This window comes from Dinoponera quadriceps, unplaced genomic scaffold (assembly GCF_001313825.1).
Source record: "Dinoponera quadriceps isolate SergipeBrazil2010 unplaced genomic scaffold, ASM131382v1 scaffold1872, whole genome shotgun sequence".
Lineage (NCBI taxonomy): Eukaryota > Metazoa > Arthropoda > Insecta > Hymenoptera > Formicidae > Dinoponera > Dinoponera quadriceps.
Genome location: NW_014555944.1, coordinates 2,014,565 through 2,034,897, shown reverse-complemented (window position 1 = coordinate 2,034,897; position 20,333 = coordinate 2,014,565). Strand labels below are relative to the sequence as shown.

General features: G+C 45.9%; 1 protein-coding gene across 9 annotated transcripts in view; it reads right to left on the bottom strand.

The window, feature by feature from the left end:
- LOC106745941 (protein FAM13B) overlaps positions 1–20,333 on the bottom strand; it is a 31,875-nt gene that overhangs the window by 10,039 nt on the left and 1,503 nt on the right. The window contains exons 1-4 of one of the 9 annotated variants that reach the window (XM_014621995.1): positions 13,363–13,467; positions 4,982–5,879; positions 2,057–2,200; positions 191–608 (exon numbers count right to left, since the gene is read on the bottom strand). In XM_014621995.1, the coding sequence (XP_014477481.1) occupies positions 191–608; positions 2,057–2,167 (529 nt within the window). In that variant the 5' untranslated portion in view covers positions 2,168–2,200; positions 4,982–5,879; positions 13,363–13,467. Of the gene's footprint in view, positions 1–190; positions 609–2,056; positions 2,400–3,008; positions 3,954–4,981; positions 5,880–13,362; positions 13,468–20,333 lie in introns of those variants that run through there. The other 8 variants (XM_014621989.1, XM_014621994.1, XM_014621992.1 and 5 more) reach the window with 8 other exon arrangements.

The following is a 20,333-nucleotide window of genomic DNA, read 5'->3' as shown; positions in this document are numbered from 1 at the left end:
CCAACGAACTTTCGCGAGCCCTTAATAAACTCCGACGCGACAATGTCCCGTCTGTCCATATTATTAGAAGCACTTTAATTTTTTACATTTCAGTGACCGCAGAAGAACGATCGTGCGAAGACGTTCGAGACATCCCGCGGGGCACGTTCGTGAAAGTCATCTCGTTAGGAAGATAAGGATCTGCGCTTACGGGCGTGTACGTTAAGTAGCCTGCCGACTAGGGTGGACGGTACGACGGGCTGCGGCAGTTCCTTCAGGTACTGCCGGAGAAGGGTCGCCGCGGTCGGAGGGCAAGCGGCGCCTTCCAGGTCGGCGTCGCCCCTCCGCTCGAAGGCGGCCCGCAGTCTCTCCGCCAGCCGAGGGCTGCCGCCCGACAGCCGGAACACGGCCGCGCTCTGGAAGCCGTGGGTCTCGATGTAGCTGCATAGCCGGTGCACCACGTACGGCACGCCCGTGTCGAGATACGACTCGACCAGCTCCAGCCGGGTGCCGAAGATCCTGCTGGATCCCGCGCCGCGGCCCAACAACGAACCCGCCAGGACGCGCTTCACGCGAGCGAGACGGGACTCGTCCTGCAACGAGCCCCGATTCGTACACACGTCTGTACACTGAGGGAAGGATATCTTCGAATTGAATCGATTTTATCGCGTCCAAACGCTAATTTCACCAACGGCACGCTCCGAAGAAACTAACGTTTCGATCGATAAGTGCGATTGTCGAAGACTCGTCAACGAATATATATCTTTATCTTGAATAAAAGATTCGTTCGAAAGGTAACGTTCTCATAAAGAAATTATCCGTTTCCTCTTACGACATTTATCGTTGCCAAATAACATTTTACTCGGCTGATTATTTCAAATAACAGGCGTTCTTACAGTTAAATAATAGAGTTTTCTCGAAACGTGCGATAATACGATGTAACGTAATTAACGACATTGAAACATTAATTCCGCCCGCTAGCCAGCGTCACACATGTGTGACGCGCTAATCTCTCACCGAGAGACCGAGCTCGTGTGTGCGTGACAGCAATAACTTCTCATTCCGTGTCCACGTAAACAAATTAAGTGTGCTTTACGGTATCGCATAGAAAAATATAGGGTAGCGGACAGTTTTCTAGATGAATGGCAGTAGCGAGCGTGTTAATAATATACATTATATACGAAACAACAAAGCCCCACGTTAAAATGCCGTAAAACGTTCTATTTGCGTGGTGCTTTATTTTCTACATTCATTATCCCCCCCCTCCCCCTACCTCTGTTTTGTTTACCGTCTCCGAGACGCACTGGTGTACGCACTTCAAGTTCAGTTCTGTACACTTCCCGCCCGTCTTATCGGGCGTAATTGATGTTTCCCGACATTTGCACGACATTTATACGGGTCGTAAAACGGATCGGTCGAGCGGCGGATATCGAGAAAGCGTAATTCGCGACGAGGCGGCGGCCGCTAACAGCTGGAAAGGCAGTGAGTGTGCACCGACAAAGTGGAGTAACGAGTAGATATAGGCTCTACATTCTCGCTCGACGAAGGTAGAAGTACCGGCAACGTTTCTAACGTCCGTATATCTCGAGTAGAGAACGAGAACCGCCGCGTGAAAACTAGTGTATCCGTTAAGATACGCAACGGTAGCCGCTATATTGCAGATAAGAGCCTCAGGCACGACAATAACTCATCGTTACACATTATTAAAACGCGAAAGCAGAAGAAACGAAAAGAACACACGCAAAAATCGATCGAATGACAAATATGTATTGTGTAATATTATTTTTATGTACAATCTATCTCATTCTCACGGGAAAGTTTATTATTCAAGTCAATTGTGATTATTGAATGCTTGCTGAGAAATTAGGTTATAATTGATATACGGGAACTTTGTTATTTACTAAAAAATATGTGGTTTTTTGCAGAAAGAAGATACATATTATAGAGAAATATTCTCGCTCGTAATTTTCCTCTAAACGACAGATTCTGTGACAAATGATCAAGGCGACAATTGACAAGATGGAAATTGTTTAAACTGCAACAAAGTAAGAACTACTTATGTGTTGAAAAAAATTACCTTATCATGTGTTTGACGAGAGCGCGTAGGGCTTGTTGAGGATCCATGATGATAGTGGATGTGGTGGTGGTGGTGGTGATGATGAAGATGTTCTTGCTGGGGGCGTCTCATCCCACTTTGTCTGCACCGCGACCCGCCGCCGCACTGACAAAAACGATGAGCAAACTTGTAACTGGCACGATATTCGCGCGTTGACGCGCGCGGGACGACGGTCATTCGAAAGTTCGTCATTCGATGTCGTCATTTCGAGGAAAATTTGTCAGTCGGTTGTTTATCGCGACCGTTGCGCGCCGGGGAAGCGAAGAATCCTTTGAACCTTTAAAGCTTATCCCGTCGCGACACACTGAGAAAAGATCTCTTCGAGCTTAATCAATTTTATCCAAACGAATTACATCATCGGCAAACTCCAAAGAAACTAACGTTTCGATTAATAAGCGCGACTGTTGGACTTCTCAACGAATATGTATCTTTATCTTAAAGAAAAAGTTCGTTTGAAACGAAAGATAATTTTCCTATAAAGACATTATCCCTTTCATTTTACGTATTTATTGTAACCAAATAATATTTTGCTCGGTCGAAACATATTAAACATATTTCAAATGACAAAACGTTCCTTCCGTTAAAATAATAGAGTTTACTTGAATGAGACGACGAAATTTTTACTCAAACTAATAATATTTCGCGTGTTGTTTCCGTGAAACATATTTTCGTCGGATAAATAAAGATACTAAATCTGATGAGGCCTTTTTCTCTGTGCGGAATCGAATTATAGAAAAATGATTTCCGCAAAGAACTAGAGGAAACTGCTCTACTCCTTTGTAAGACTCGTGAATTTGCCGAATTCCACGTGATTTTCGTGAAAACACATTTCCGACGTGCGACGAGAAATTTTCCGGCCGACGGAGATACAGGATATAACCAGCGTCGGTTCGAAAGTATTAGATACGAGTACTTTTTGCGTCAGGTCAAGAATGGTCAATAGATTTCTTCCCCCGGTGATGAAAGACTAGATGAGGACTCGAGACCGCTCTGACGCGAGTCAACTGTCGTGTCTTCGCTGAGGAACGGCGCGTCGATACGTCGACGACACCGTCGGCGGGATACAATCGCGAAGTAACTTCAATATTTTCGCGGGCGCGATCGATGCGAACGACGCGAGGAAGGCGCGTTTCGCAACACACGGCAAAAGCTCGGCTGCTCGCTCGCGCGCGCGCGCTCGAGCCGTAAATGTCGTCGTCCTCGCTCCGTCGTCAATATTCTTTATTGCGATGTAAACAAAGTGATGTGCGTATCGGAATAAAAATTTCGCGCCGCTACGCGCCTCACCATGGTAAACACGCGTCAACAACCGTCCGGGGGTATCGATTTTCTTTTTATGTATATAAATCCGCTCTTTAGAAATGATATTTCCAAGCTCGAGCGAAAATTATCCCCCATTCAGCCGTTCCCCCGTTCGACCTGATCGCTCCGACATTATCGCGAAGCGGTGTGACTGCAAGTTAAAGGAGGTGCGCGATTTAAAAAAATGGTGAAACGAGGCTGTGAGCTGAATTTCATTCTGCCACGGGAGAACTGCGCGCGAATCCTTCCGTCTATCGACTCCCGTCCGAACGCGGGATAATTACGATTTTTCCGCGGTATAAATTTCGCAAAAAAAAAAGGGAGAAAAGAGCAACACACAAAGCCGGTTATCGAAAATAATTCGCCGACCACTGCACCGATGACTGATACAACGCGATTGATTAATTTACCCTGCCACTTTTTCCGCGTGAAAAAAAGCGCGCGCGGTTTCGAGAGAAAAGAGGGGGGGAGGGAGAGGGGGAGGTGAAAACGGACGATCGTGCGAGACGACGGTTGATGATCGCCGGTGATGCTCGCACGCTCGCGACTGACCTCATCGGCGAGAAAATTTTACACGAACGAGATTATCGCGCGCACTTGCGCACCACCATTTTGTGCCAAAATTTCGCAATTACATAACCGCGGGGAGACGCGTGACGCGTCGATCCCGGTATATAAATCTGACACAAATGCGCGGGCCTGTAATCCGTTAATCGTCGACATGCCGGATTTATGACGCAGGTCGGAAAATCACCGACGAAATATCGTTTTCTTCCTCTGCTCCCCTCTCCTTTTTTTTCTTATGTTTCTGCGAGTTTCGAACGTTCGCCGTTTAAGGATTAGTACGACTCCGACTCCGATGTTCGTAAATTTGTGTAATGCGAGGATTATAGAAAAATATGAAATTTGAGAACAAAATCCATCTCTCCATGACGAAAGGCTCAAATTATAAACTTATAAAACTATGTTGTGTCATCTGAGAGGGAAATCATGCACGATCCGTACATGAGCGAGGCTCGGAAAAGACTAAAAGAATCCGCACACCAGAGCGGCATGTGCGAACTCACACATATATGCGCGATTTTCCACGAATGAACTGAAAGTAATTGCCCGTCAGTGATATCGAGTTACAGATGTGTTATTGATGCTTATCATGTTGCATCAAGCGCTTATATTTGCGGCGTGACGCAAAAAGTTTGATTTACCCGTTTGGCCATTCGGCGGTGAATCATGAGGGACCGGCAGATCGAACGATCGGCGATGCGTTAAAACGATCGCCCATACGATTTGTGATTATCAGGCATTGGTCGTTACTTTTCTATGAGGACATAACAGCGCTATAATTAATTAGCAACGAGGCAAGTCCGTTTTAAAAGAGAGAAAGAGAGAATACTCTCGTAATCGTCATTACAGAGGTCACTCTGTTACGCTCGCGAGCTAATTGCCGCTCAGCCATCTGACATAACGAGTTATTTATTACTTTAATTCAATTTCCATCGTCGTGTTCGCGTATAATCTTTATCAAGCGTACCGGCACGCGCGCTGTATCACGCACGATGATCAACGTTAAAGAGAAACACTCACAATACACTCTCTCGCGACCCTCCACAGGTTGAAGTACACCGAGTTCAGCGTGGCAGTTGTCTCGTCCCGCTGCTCCTCCTAGCTTCCCCTCTTCCTCCTTCCCTTCGTCCGGGCTATACGTCGCGAGTATTCGTACGGCGGTAAGCGCCGTTTCTTCCGGGTTACGATCCGTGCTCCTGAACGTCGGCCGTTCGCGACCGGGATGATCACGGCAAGTGGTATCGAGTACCGAGCGATGCCCGTGTGCACACTTCAATTTTCGTCGGGATCACAAAAGCGAGAAGTCGTTTCTCGTGGTACGAGGGTAAGGAACGACGCATGGGGGTATCTGTTTATGTGTGTGTGTGTGTATATATATGTGTCGTGCGTGAGTACGTGCGTGTGTATGATGTGTGCGTGAATGTAAGTGTATATGTAGGTGTGTGTGTGTGTGTGTAGGAGCGAGAAAAGTACTCGCCGCAGAGTGAGTGAGTGAGTGACTGATGTGAGTAAGTGTGTGATGTGAGAGAGAGAGAGAGAGAGAGAGAGAAAAAAGAGAGAAGGGCCGTCGAAGAAGAAGAGTCCTTCGCGTGCGCGTGAAAATTTCTTTGTCGACCGAGTCCTTTTTCTCTACGACAATGGCGACGGCGACGACGACGCCGACGGCAACGGCGACGACGACGTTAAGCGAAGATCGTGCGATTCGACTAGTTCTGGGTTCATGTCCCTATCACGGCACATCGCCCTTTCTCTCAGGCAAGGGCACTGCCTATGGCTGCTTCAGGAAGTGAGTCGACACCAGCCGTAGCGTAAGCATCGAGGGTCGAAGCCGAGGATGAGGTCTAGGTCACCACTCCGCCCCTGGCCCTGGCATGGTCTACGTTCCTCTTCGGACCCTTACTGCAGCACCAGCTGCACTCTGAAAAACAGAACACGAGGGATCGTTACGGGATTGCGATGTACAGCAGGAGAAAGAGAGAGAGAGAGAGAGAAACAAATATATATATATATATATATATATATATGATGTATATATGCGGTAACCGTTCTTTAATTAAATTATGAAAAGTTCGATCTAACTACATAATACGAATAATTTTACTTCTGATTGGAAGTTTAAGTATTATAAATCGAACGATGAATATGACATAACGCGCGTCGAGTCGCTTGACGTTCGCTTTATCGAACGAAACTTTTATCTTATTTTACACGAATGCGAGTGCTGACTTTTTGTATTTAGTTAAATTTCAAAACGTCTTCGGGATATTTCGAATGCTTTTTACCCGTACTTGAATATTGAAAATGGAATAACTCTTATATCATCCGTACGCGCGCAAAACACGAGGCCGTTTGGCTTTTGGACGGCCCGACGGCAAGTAGTCTTTCTCGCACGCTAGGTGATTTGTTGCTAACGCGTTTAGCACACGTGTTATAACAATAGCTCCCGATACGAAACACGTGTCAAATAATTTACGTTTGCGCGAATGTAGGGCTTCCGCGGCGTTATTTTTGCACGCGCGATATACGACGCGTTTAATTGCGGGATCGCAGCCATCGATTTGCGTGCACGTGTGCGGACAACGGTCTCTTTTTTTCCAGCAAAACACATTCCGTACAGTGCAACGTTTGCGTATTTGGAGGGACTTTTTTCGAATATGAATCAATCCTCCCTACACACATACACACACACACACACGTTCATTTCTAACAGAGAAAATTATCTGACACGGAAAGCAGATTCGTACACGGTGAGAATATTACTTACCTCTTTTTATGAAAATTTTTTTTTCAATTTTACCACGTTCGCCAATAGCGCAGGAATAAACTGTCAACAAAGTTTATCTCGCTAAGAGACACACACAGTACATTTTTTTAACGGCAGCTTCTGAAATATATAAATAGCACATACGTAACAGAAGCGTAATAAATTAACACAGTTTGTCGGCGCGCGTTCCTCGGTTACAAAATGCTATACAGGGTGTCCCGGACCAACAGGGGCAAACTTCGTGAGGTGATAGAACGGATTGAAGTGAACAAACGACAAAAGAAATTCTCTACCATTTTGCAAACAACAGGCAAAATGGTACGGAAGATTTTCGTTCATCTCAATCCGTTTTACGCCCTCACGAAGTTTGTCCCTGCCCGGGCACTCTGTACATGTAATTTTCACTGCAAAATTCTCCCCGTGTACCATTGTTACTCGTTGAATCCTTCAATAAATGTATTTTGACAATTAACTGCCGCGCATCGCAAATTAATGCGCTAATTAAACGTCGAATAAGAATTATGCTACTGTTACGCTTCGTGCGCAGAATGGAAGCCGTAGGGGATCGCGTGTAATCCTGAAGTGGACGTGTAACACGGCCCAATTCGATTACACTCGCTGATTCGTTTAGCGCGTCCAGTTGCCGTTGACTGAGGTCGCGTTTGGGAAAATACGCCGCGATCGATCGCAATGGCGAATTGTCTCTCGTCACTATGGAAACTTGCGGGTCTTCTGCTTGCGAGTCGTTCTCACGCATCGCGCAGTCTTTTCGAAAGAAATAACCGCGTGAATCCGTGTTTCGATGAACCACAGACTGTCGAGGACACCGGGAGGTGTTGACGAACGTTAGGTAACATTAAGAGACGAACATGGACGACACCGGGGATGAAACAGAGGAAGAGGTGGTGTTATGCCCTCCCATTTACATTTTGCGCAATAACTTCGTCAACAATTAATATTCTACATTGAGAACTGAACGACTACGTCATAGTATCGTTCAATCGATTCTAGACTCACGAGGGTCGTGATATCTTCTCTTCTAACAATGGGAGATTCATGTGTGAAATATTTCTCGACTGAGATCGCTTCTGCTAAGTCGTTATTGGTTTATCGATATTCGCTAAGTGATGAAGACGATCACGAGCCAAGTTGATTTTGTAAAAGGCAATGATATGGCGACGAGCCGTATTTAATCCATCCGACATTAATGCATCTTGCAACAGAAGAGTGCATAATTAACAGCTGCTATCAGACTCCGTGGTATATGCGACGGCTTATGAATTAATTAACGTTTGTACTCGAGTTTAATCCTGTTAATTAATGCCCATCCTTCGTCCACTTGCAGCGTTCGTCGTCGCAGCCTGGTAACAACAAACGCGCCGATTCTGCTTTTGAAGACAATGCTGATCCGCAAAGGTTCAGGCGAGCCTCGAGCGTCTCAGTTATAATTACACGAAATATAATGTCAATATAATATTTATATTACATATAAAATATGTATAAAATAATATATATAAAATATAATATTTAACTTTCCGGCCAGACATATATTATAGTAAATGTCGAGGAAAGTAGACCGCTGTCGAATGAAATAAAGTAAAAATAATGTAAAATGCTGTAGCTCTTGAGCTCTTCAAGGCACAAGCAATTTGAAAAGAGCAGCAAATGGATGCAACGTTTTCTTCGAACAGAAGAATTTGAAAGTCCTCCATTTTCAGCCGCTGATTACTTTCTACGCCTCTTGGATGTTTGTATCCTTTTGGATAAAAACGAAACGAAAAGTGATACAAAACGGGTATATACAAACGGTATCTAACGGTACGCCACAAACAAACCGTATGCAAAGCCATTTTGCCTTTCTTTGTTCGCGTCGGGCGTGATGTTCGCACCGGTGACGAGCGTCCGCCAAAACGAAAAACCGGTGCTGTTGCATTCTCAAATAGTACCGTTTACAGTTGCTTTGTGTTCCCAAAAGGGTATCTCTCCCCGGGATGTAACCGTGTCATCAAGATTTTCAAAGACCGCACACGACTTCGAAAACAATCTGCGCGCATCGCGCCTGCCTTTCATCTTCTCTCTCTCTCTCTCTCTCTCTGCCCGCCCGCCGAACCGGGGAATACGGGGGAATGAAATCCGCGTAAGCCGCATGGCTTTTTCGCGACGTTAAACCGTACGGCTTTGACAGCCGCGTCACGCACGCGGAAACCGCCAGGCGGGATGTAATATTCGCGAATTACATCGTAGCAGACGTGCGCATCAAACACGTCGCGCCGGCGACGCCGCATTACGCTCCATTTAGCGTTGAGTAACGTCGATCCTTGAACGGACAAACAACCGCGATTCGTTATTATCTTACGTAATCCAGAAAATCCAGAAAAGGTTACATCACGCATTCCACCGTCGCGTCGTTTCGGCTCGGAGACTCGCGAAGTGCGCGGGATTTTTGCCGAGCTCGGCGGTATTTAAAGCTTTGTAGCAGCGACGCGCGGAATTAGCAAGATGTGTCACGAGTTCGGTCGTGAGCTTTCTTCAACTGGCTGCGGGATGCCAAATAAGATTCGGATTCGAAGACACGACGGTTAATTAAGATTACCGTCTGTGAGTACCAGAGATTGTGCTGGTGAATTCGTTGCCCTCTCCGGCATCGAAAACTTGTGGCAGGCTTCGCTCCGAATCCGCTTGCATAGATTTGCGCAATCTGGCTGTTACAAAGTATATTTTATAATATACGTGCTGTGTAACGCTGTTTCGCTTTTCGAAGAAATCCTTTTCTCTCACGCTGAGTTTCTTGTCACCGAGTTCTCATCTGATTTCTCCAGTCGCAGGGACTGAGTTCCTTTTCTCTGTGTGGGACATCGTGCTTACGATTTTCCCAGCGAAGGGATTAATTTTCACCGCTGCCCGTCGAATTTCCGTATTCTTTCAATCGCACGACTCGATTCAGCGTCGACAAGCAGTTTTCAAATGCGATTAAGACGGTGGCCTCGCTCGCTCGGGAACGCCGAAAGACGGCCAGAAAGATTGGTCGCGCGATCGATTCACCCGCGAGACATCGTGCGTGCAGGCAACGGTGCATGCAGCGTCCGCGATCGATATTCCCCGCGAGGATAAGGTGGAATGAGCGTTTAATTTCGTACGGAGCGATCGTTCCGCCGATGACGCGCCGATCAAACGAGAAGTGCACCTGCGGGACGTTCGTGAAACGTCGATTGTGCGCACTCGACGCCGAAATAATGACGAAATATCCGAACCGAGATATGCGAGATATAACATATATTGCATCTCAGTTTGGCGGAGAAACGCTGCACTGGGAGAAAAAGAAAGAAACGGTTGGTCTCATAAAAATTACAGTTGTTTTCGGCGCCAATCATAACGTTTGTCGTTTTAACGATGAGGTGCAGCGTTTGAAAACTTAATGTAGAACTAAAATTTCGACCCGGGTGTTACCGGTATAGCAGCAGTCGCTACGAAAATAACTTCTCTGACTAATTATTTCACTGTGTTATTATGGGTCGCGCATGCCAAACGCTTTTCTCCCGGTGTGCGTCGTCTGCGAGACTCGTTCTTCGCGCGCCGGCATAACGTGACGAAGGAAACACGACGAAAAAGGACTTCGGAAGGATCCGACGAGAAGTTACGACAATTTCCATTTGCAGTTTGTGCAACGACTCCGGCGAGCTCCAGCAAGGGGGAAAATTCAAGCGAACTCTACGAATAGCGGAAGACGGAAGGAAGTTCTCGCGAATTACGAGGAGATCCCGCGAGTTACGGATCGGACGCATCTTTCCGCTACTTTCGGACGCGAATTAATACGCGTCTCGATTTCTTAATATAACACACGGAGGAAAAGATTTCTTTAGATTTATTACTTCCATTTATTTGAAATGTACACCCGTACAAAATATTATTTGTTCGAATAAAAATTGTATCGTCTCATTCAAGAGAACACTATCATTTAATAGAAAAAACGGTATTATTTGAAATGGTATCTTTTCACCGAATAAAATATTATTTGGTTACAATAAATATGTAAAACGAAACGAAATAATGTCCTTATAAGAAAAATTATCTTTCGTTTCGAAGAAAATTTTAAATTTAAGATGAAGATACACATTTGTTGGAAAGTCTGACAATCGTACTTATTGATCGGAACATTAGTTTCCTCGGAGTCGATGATGAAATTAGTTTGGATGCAATAAAATTTGTTAAATTTGAAGAAATCTTTCTCAGTGCATGTGCGTATCACTTGTTCTTGGATCTTCTCTCTCTCTCTCTCTCTCTTTCTCTCTCTCTTTCTCCCGCACGCGCTTCTCCCTTCGAACCTCGCATCCCGTTTTTACAATTCATTGCGCCACGGTGCTCGCACCTGCGCCACGACGGTGCTCGCACGCCGGCATGCTGGGTGCACTTAGCAACAACCGTACGTTTTTACGTAACCACCGAGAGGAAATCGAATTCGCCGTGTCGGATCACCACGATGGTCGGCGTGCATCGCGCATTTACATTTTCCGAGCACAACTCTCGACGCGGAGCGCAAGAGAGAGTCGCGATAAAAAGGCGGTGATGCACACCTGTGTGTGTCTCCGCCGTCTAACCGTCAGCTCCCGCAACCTTTGTCTCGGGGTTAACGGACGGTCGTGTTATCGAGGTCACCTATAACTCCGCACAATGAAATGCAATCTCGACGGATCGACAAGTGCATAACGATCCGCCGCCGGCCACTTCCGCTCGCGTTTCACTCGAGCTTGTTTCATTATTGCTAAGCGCGACGATAACAAAGCGAAGGAGCGTTCCCCTTCCGAGCTCTTGCTATCTCCAAGGTATATCGATATCCGAGTTTACCTTTCGGCCCGATCACAAAGAGACTACGTTATCGGAAGGTTGTCAGACACATTGAGATCCAATTGTCTCGTCGGGTTTATACGAGGCCACTTTGTCGCAAGTTTCGCCGATCCTTCTTGATTAATGCGTTCTTTCTTTCCGCGTTTCCGTTCGTAAGTAAAAAAAAGTCTTAAATCAATAATAGTGATGTTCTCATGCGACAAGCAAAAGTATCACAATATATTCTCGGAAGATTTTTAATCATGAATTGAGTGCAAGTAATATTTGCGCCATTGCAAATTCCATTAAGTCAGGACTGATAATCTTCTAAGAAGATTAATAATTTTCTCGCTTATATATGAAAATATCTATCACGGATTTGAGACTAATTTTTTGTATCGAGGAGAATTAAGAGCTCGGTCGCACCAGCTCGGAGGGAATTGACACACCGAGGATTCCAGATCTCCGCGTCTAATACGATGTTATAAGACGTTATATAAAGCTGTACAGCACTATCGAGTTTTATGTAGCACGTCACATAATATAGCAGCATACTTTTAACACGTCGACACTACGTCGTAGAAACGCGGAGACGCGGTCGATCCGACGTCCTGAGACGTCCGTATCGCGGCGCACGTTCTCCTCCGCGCAACACTACGATTTCGGCGTGGTGCTTGTCGATATCACGCTTTCGTCACTTGCGTCGCACCTGTCACACCCGTGCGGTGCGAGCCAGCTTTCGCCGAAATTCGACGCAAACGTGCGCTATAAAAGGTCGCTCGCCGTACCGATAGCGAGGAAAAAGATAAGTAACGTTAATTGTGATTTGAGTTTACCGACGTTGATGTGACTGACATGACACCCGGGGGGAATAGAACTAACTACTCCGAGAGAAAGAGGGAGAAAGGAGAATAGCTGACTTTATTAAAATTACAGTTACTTCCGACGCCAACTTTACTTTCTGTCATTTCAATGAAAAAGTAACACAGCCGGAATATGCGTGTAAAGTTATCGTTTAAAGCCATCGCTTATTGCAAAAAAAAAAAAAGAATGATTTCTCCGACTGTGATCATCTCACCATGCAATTATAGTCATCAAACACCTTTTTTCTTTCAGTATAGTACTCGATGAGGAAACGCGCTCGAGGGGGAAAAAATGTCGCGCCATAAAGCTCGACTCGTCCGAGGAGTCCCGCGGACTCAACGGCACGATTCGTAATATAGATTCGCGCGAAAACGCGGAAATCAATAAATTCCGCGTTGTCGGCGGTAGAACGTAGTTTCTATCACCTCACGACGCGATCACCACCGGCGGCTGCCCGAGGAGGGAAAGTCGATACTCGAAAGGGTGATGGTATATTCGCGACGCAATTCGGTAGCGAATAAACGATGAATGATGATACGTATGATGCGTAGTCACCGCGAGTGGCGTCGAAGAAGAGCGCGAACGGAGGAGGAAAGAGGGAGGAAGCGAATCAGCCTCGTCTCTGCCGCACGTTTCTGCGAACTTACGAATTTCCGAAAGTTCCGCTCTCTTTCTCTCTCCCGCTCGTTCACACACGAGCATCGCCGATGCTCCCTCTCTCCTTTTCGCTCTCTATCGTCGACCCATGCATAGACTTTCCTTCCTGAAGCACCCCCCCGGCACACGATTAATCCTCAACGGCCGACGGTACGCTGGCGAAGCAACGTTACCGATGACAGAGTTGAATCGAGGACGCCCGAGTCGTCGCAGGGTGAGGGGGGTAAAAGCACTCCGGATGCAACGCGAGACGCAACCGTCCTCTCACCGCTTAATCGCGAGCCGAGATCCGTACCTGATGCTGCGCGAGACGAGGGGGGTCATGACGATCCGGAGAAGAAGACGCTGATCGCGACACGGACGCCACACAAGTGAGACTGAGGTCTCTCTCCGCGATCCTCGGTGGTGGCCCTCTCTCTATCTCCGTCTCTCTTCGCGCCCGCCGTCCTTCGCCGCCCTTCTCGCAACCCCCTGACCGCCCCACTTGCGCCCGAGCACGCCGTCGCCACCAGCACCGCCTCCACCGCCGCCGCTCCCCGGCGGTGCGAATCGAGGCAACTCGAATTTCGAGCGTCGGATCCCGCGACGAAACTCGGAATACGTTCGGCCGAATTTTCTCGATCGCGGCCTCGGCTTATACGCGTGAAAAGCCGCAGGAAGGAAGGGAACGAGACGCCTAAAATCGGCCAAGTCGGAGTCGACGAATTCACGGGAGAGCAAAAATTGGCCGAGGACCGCGCGAATCGACATTGTAATAGTTACACGGAGGGGAGGAGGGGGATGAAAGTCTACCGAGATCCCTGTGAGACGAGAGTTAACGAGCTCGGCGCGAGGGGCTGAGAAAGAGATTAGCCGAGGATCGGGAAACCAAAGGAAACCCAGACGGCGGCGGCGGTGAATAACGATGATAATCGTTTCATATGTAAAGAAATATACTCGATTTCTTGAAATGTCCGCACGAAGGGGATCAATTCAAGGAGGCTTTAATTCAAACTCGAGGGAGACGCCGCAGGCAAAAGTGTAATTCCAGCAGCTGAAATAATAATTTCATAATCGGCAATTCGATTTGCGAGATTTCAATGATTAAGCGTAGCCTGCGAGCACCGCGAGACGTGTCGTCATTGTTAATTGTTATTCGATCGCGCGAGATTTCGGACGTTATTCCCGGCCAGGATGATTCCAGAAATAGAGACTCCACGATGGAAACGAAGTCCCGATATATGGGCGACGTTATTACAACATGTTACTGAATAATCCAACTTGTCGTTCATCCGGGTCTCGGAAGTAGTAAACCTATCGGTTGAAGGAACATCGATACATCGCGTTTGCGATTACCTCGCGCAGTAGATTGCGGGACGTACGCGCTCCGGTATCACGACGCACTTTACTCGTCGATTTTCATTTTAACTCCGCACGACCGGTCACTCGTTCCTCCGTCCCGTCGTAAAAACATCCCCGTAAACATATACGGAAAAAAAATCAGCCACGAGAAAGAGAAAGAGAGAGAGATCTTCCTTCCCCTCTCTCACCCTCTCTTTCCCGCCCGTTATCGCACGTTCCCCGATCGTCCCGCTTCCATCGGGCAGCATCCCCTCCACCGAGGATCTCCTCCATCCGAACTCGACCCCCCTCCATCCACACAGACCCCCTTGGCAGCAGAGATCGCGTGCGCGAGGGCGCATGCACTACCCTCGAGGAATCAATAGACCGTCCCGGTCACGTGAATCGCGAGGTGGAGAGGCGGGAAGACGAAGGGGATAGAAGGCGTAGGAGAGGGGTTCGAGTGTCTAAGCGAACCGAGGGGGCGGAAGGGGAGCCGACGACAGAAAAGGGGGGAAGGAAAGGGGTTGGCGGACGGTCGCCCGGTGGCCCGAGGGTTTGTTGACGATTATACGCCGCGCGTATGTGGGTAAACAGCGACACGAGCTCGCCGACCGATGGAAATGCATAATGTAAGCATCGTATGAGAAGGGACGCGCAGGGTGGGCGTACAACGTGAGCGGGGGGGTTGCTTGCCCCGGTGGCTTACCCCGAGGCTGCGGAGCGGAGGGGGCGCCCGTCCGTCTTAACCCCCCAGCCGATTCATGCAATTTGCGCCGTCAGGAATGATTTTGCACGGAAGGAGCGCCGGTGAGCGCGCTCGCGACTGAATCCGGTCACCGGTCGCGAGTTCGCATAATTGACGTGTGAAGTCACAACCGGGAGTGAAATATACACAAAATGTATAATTTCCAGCCGGTGACTCGAGTACCGCGTGGTATTTTGTGTTTTCGCAGGCGAGTCACGTAAGTATCCTGCTTTTAAAGTGGTCGCTTGAATGAGCTTATTTTCTCTGCGGCGGCGTGTGTTTTATGCTTGATACACGTCCCACGGTATTTTGCACAAATATTTGCGGACTGGAAAATCAGATATTGAATATTGCGGGGGGAGGGGTAGGGGGGGGGGAATAATTTCTACGGTTTGCTGAAATAAACAGAATACTGTCCCGGCAAACGTTCCGCTGAGGAAAGCAGCCCCTTCTGAGACATTTGGCCTTACGGCCACTCGTGAGTGTTTCCTGTGTCCCCACAGAGTCGTGTATGAAATTTAACTGAATTTAACGAGACGGAAATGGATTCGTGTACCTTGATTGCCTGGAACGCAACATATCTCTTACTCGAGAGATGCTCTAATTAATTAACAAGAACAGTTTCTCGCTCACAATCAGTTCACGCAGGTTCCAGCACAATTCGGCGATTAAATTGATACGAAACGTGTATACAGATTGTCATGAAAGCCGCGATTTTCTCGTCGACTATGAACTTGCCGGCGAATCTGAGGCGAACTTCTTTCGCAAATATTTCTTGTAAATCCCCAGTAATACTCCCGTTCTGTTGTTAAATCGCGCTTAAATTACCAGGATGTGTTAAAGCGTCGCGAGGTGAAACTCGCCGAGCGTAAAGTACGTGAGAGTTTTTGCTGCGTCATGGCCGGCGAATAACCACGTGGTGCTTTAGAATTAAGACATAAATCTCGAGCGTGATCACCGGGGGATGCAGGGTCCCCCAACCGTCGATTGCTGGGTCCGAGATGCGTAGTTTCGCGAGGGGATGCGTGACCTTCAACTTCACGGATCCTTTCCCGTAGGAAGGGATTCCGACCCTCCCTACTCGTCCTCGAGACCCCATTAAGGCCAACGAATCCCATGAATGGAATAGTGACTTCACCCTCCTCGCTCTTCTGGGATTTTACGTAACGACGTTTGCGCAATATTTCCCAAGATTTTATCGCCTTCCTCGTTCCCCATTTTATTTCTCGAATCAGGCTAGTACGGATTTCGGATTTCGCAATCAGCTTATCGAAATTGACGCCATACTGTCACAGCTAACAGCCGTCGAAATATCGAGACAGTGTTTCGACGAGGTTTCGTCGAAATCCTGTCATTTTGTTCGGCGAATTTGCCCGTCAAATGGGCAGCTCTTCATTATTTATGCGAATAATTACGAGAATGACTGGCAAATCATTATTATAAGCTGATTATAATTATTTCTTGAGATCGTTTTAAACCGCAACATGTATCGCATCAGTCGGTGATATTAATTAAATAGATTTAAAAATGTCTTTTCTCATTTACGATATGACATTATAACAATTAAGGCTAATATGCTACTTAATTATAACAATGAGAACTGGTGTAATAGATTACTTTTTTCCCTACAATTCCTAATATACATATATATATATATCGGCAATAATAATCAAATAAAATATATCTTGAAACATCTTTTCACTTATACGACGTGATATTTATAATAATTGAGACTAATATTACATATAATTATAACAATGAGAACTAGTGTAATCGAATATTTCTTTTACGATTTCTAAAATATCTTTTACGTTTTAGAACACTGACATTTATATTCGCTAAAATTCAGCTTTTCAGCTGCAAACACAGCTGTATTCCCATCACACATGGAATAATTAATATTGATCGTGTGCTCGGAGGCACACAATCGCGCCAGTTTGAAATAGAGAAGCGGGAAATATATTTTTTTTTCGGTTTCACGATATTGCTCGCAATTGTCAAAACGGCCATGTTGCGAGTCGCAGTTTTTGTCATTGCCGGGCGATGAAGGCTACAAGAAATAATGTTAAACGACAAACCAAAAAAAAGAAATATACGCGCACACGCGCGAGTGCATTTTAAATATCTCACGATTCCCCCGCAAGTTCTTATTTGCGTTACACGTACACGAATTCGTGAAAAGTCCGGTCCGGTCGTGACGGTACGTTTTGCCGCTTCTTGTCAGCGAATGTATTAGTGATGGGAATAGAACACGTGCGGGCAATGACCCCGCGCAACGTGGCGCATATGCACGTAACTAGCAGGCGCATGCATGCATACATATGCACATGCCGTCGCTCGGGTAGCGGGCTTTTAATACGGGCACCGTATATATCGATTGCACATGACGCCTCGCGATGCGATAATGAGGAATGTGTACCTCCGACCGCGAGATTAATGGAAATTTGTCATTAATATTTACCGCGCGAGCATTTCAGACGGTCGATCATTTTCCTCGCAATTAATATCCATATTGTCGACGAAGAGAGAAAACGTGCGAAGGTTGCGGGTGCGCGATAAATTAGTTTTTTCTTTATCTCTTTAACAAACGTGCACACTCACACACATACACGTATACAGCCACACCATCGTGTCCGTATTTTACTAAATTTTCTTTCTTATTTTATATATATATATATATATATAATATAGAGAGAATAATATGAAAAAGTCATCGTGATTACGGAGTGAGGGAGCGAGAAAGCTTTATGGAAAGCGGATCTCGTGACGATAGAATTTCATTCTGGAGAACAATGAGATTCAATTGACAGGACTCTGGTAAGGACGAGTACGCCGGCGGAGTTGAAAAAAGAGCTTTCCCGTGCTGAACGATAAGCGTGAGAAAAGTCGTAACAGCAGTCGTCGAGCATCGTGTCGCAGACGACTGTCAATCGCCGGCGCGCCGGCGAGTCCGCTTGTCAACGAAGTGAAAGGAATGACCAGGGAGGCAGCAGGCAATACCGTGCAGAGGAACACGGCGCGACTACATTCAGGTCGAAGATGCGGCTCGGATCGATTTCGCATCTGTGCAAACTGTGCGCGCCCCACCTCCGGGGAAACACGCACACGGGAAAATCGCGCGGCGGTTTCCCTTCTTCCTCAACAAACGACAACGCAATCGTCGGTGTAACGCTCGTCGTCCTCGACATCCCGAGAACGATATGCGTCTTATCGATATAGAGGCTTCCCCGGCCGCTGTCACGTTCGATTTGACGCACAGCGTCGCGTCTATCGGCTTGCGAATATGAATGTTTCGCGAAATCACGGAGATACAACGTGAATTATTCCTGCATATTTTCCAAAAGCGATCGCTTATCAGTTTTCCTCTATTAAGCTGTATCAGCTCGTAAAATATCAGGTTCCTCCGAGAGTTATCCGACTTTCATCCCTATCTTTGATAATAAAAAAGCGAGCTGGGTATCGTGCGGAGAACGTGGCTCCGAAAAAGTTAGTTTTAAATAATCTGTGAAACTATTGTAAAAATAAGAGGTTCCGGGCCTGTTCGGTGATTGCGGATTGCAGAATGACACGATAAAGAACACGTATATACACGGAGGGAATATTACAGTTTCTCTTTTCACATAAAACTCTCTTTGATTTTACCATGTTTTCCACAATAGTGCAAGAATAGACCGTACAGAGGAAAAGGTTTCTTTAGATTTAGTATTTCGATTTATCTCACTAAAACTTGTTTCATAGAAACAACAACATATGAAATATTATTTGTTTGAGTACAAGTTTTATTGTCTCATTCAAGGAAACTCTGTTATTTAACAGGAAGAACAGTATTATTTGAAATAATATCTTTTAACCAAATAAAATATTGTTTGGTTACAGTATGTTAAATGAAACAGATAATTTCTTTATAAGAAAATTATCTTTTGTTTCAAATTTTTTAATTTAAGATAAAGATACATATTCGTTGAAAAGTCTGACAATCGTAATTACTGATCGAAACATTAATTTCTTCGAGGCATGCCGATGATGAAATTTGTTTGGATGCAATAAAATTTATTAAATTTGAAGAAATCTTTTTCTCAGTGTGTCAGTAGAGTTCAACTTGTTAAGGGACATAATAATATTTTTCACAGTGGACTTTGGTCCCTAAAATGTAAATAACACGTACGAAACGGAAAGATAATAAATTAAGGCAGAATATCTTCGGTAAGTACGTTGTGTTCGGTTACAAAGTTCTACAGTAATTTTTACCGTGAAATTCTCTCCACGCACGTTCCACATAATGCCTCCTACATTGGTCGGATACATTAATCCTGCCCGACATATTCGGGTTTGTAAGGAGACCTCATGACACGCGCAACTCGCGCCATTCCTCCCGTCCTTTCACAAAATTAATCGATCGAACCGTGTTTTTAGGGGAGCATCCATTAGACGCTTCAAGACATTCTGGTTACGCAATGATATCATCAATTTCGTATATTAAAAAACGTCTCGCAGCCTACGAAGCATGTAGCAGATTGCACCCTTAACTCAACGCGGTCCTACGTCGAATCTACCTCGACGTCGTTCGTCTCATTCTGGTCGGTCCCATAAAATCCCATAAATCAACTTAATGCTTATTAAATAGTGTATAAACTCGGTATAAATATATCACTGAAAATGTTTCGCTGCATTAGTTAAATTTTGATATTTCAGACACCGGAACAAACACGAATTACACGATATTGCGGCGAAACAAATGAATTTCCACAGATCGGTCGAGAAGAAAAGTTGAAAATAAGGGCTAACGTAACGACTGCCGCAATGATATCGAAGGATGACAAGGGAACTTTGTTCCTGACGTCATTTGAGAATTAGTGTGTAATTTTAATATGCTAATCAATTACATTTATTACTCAGCAAAACTTACGTAAAACAATCTATGTTAACGAGATTAATGTCAATCTAACTCGTAGGGAATCAACTCGTACTCGACGTATATAGAACAGAGAATTCTTTTTCACACCAGCTACGTGATAACTCGTACATTTTACGTCAGAAACGGATGTGTCCGTTCGTCCGGTTATTATCGCAACGAAACGGATATTATATACGCGCGCGGTCGAAGCTAGCCACAAAATTCATGCGTTTTTCATCCGCTTTCTTATTACACTTGACGTCGATTTGAAGAAAAAAATTCAGCGATACTGGTGTACTTTTTC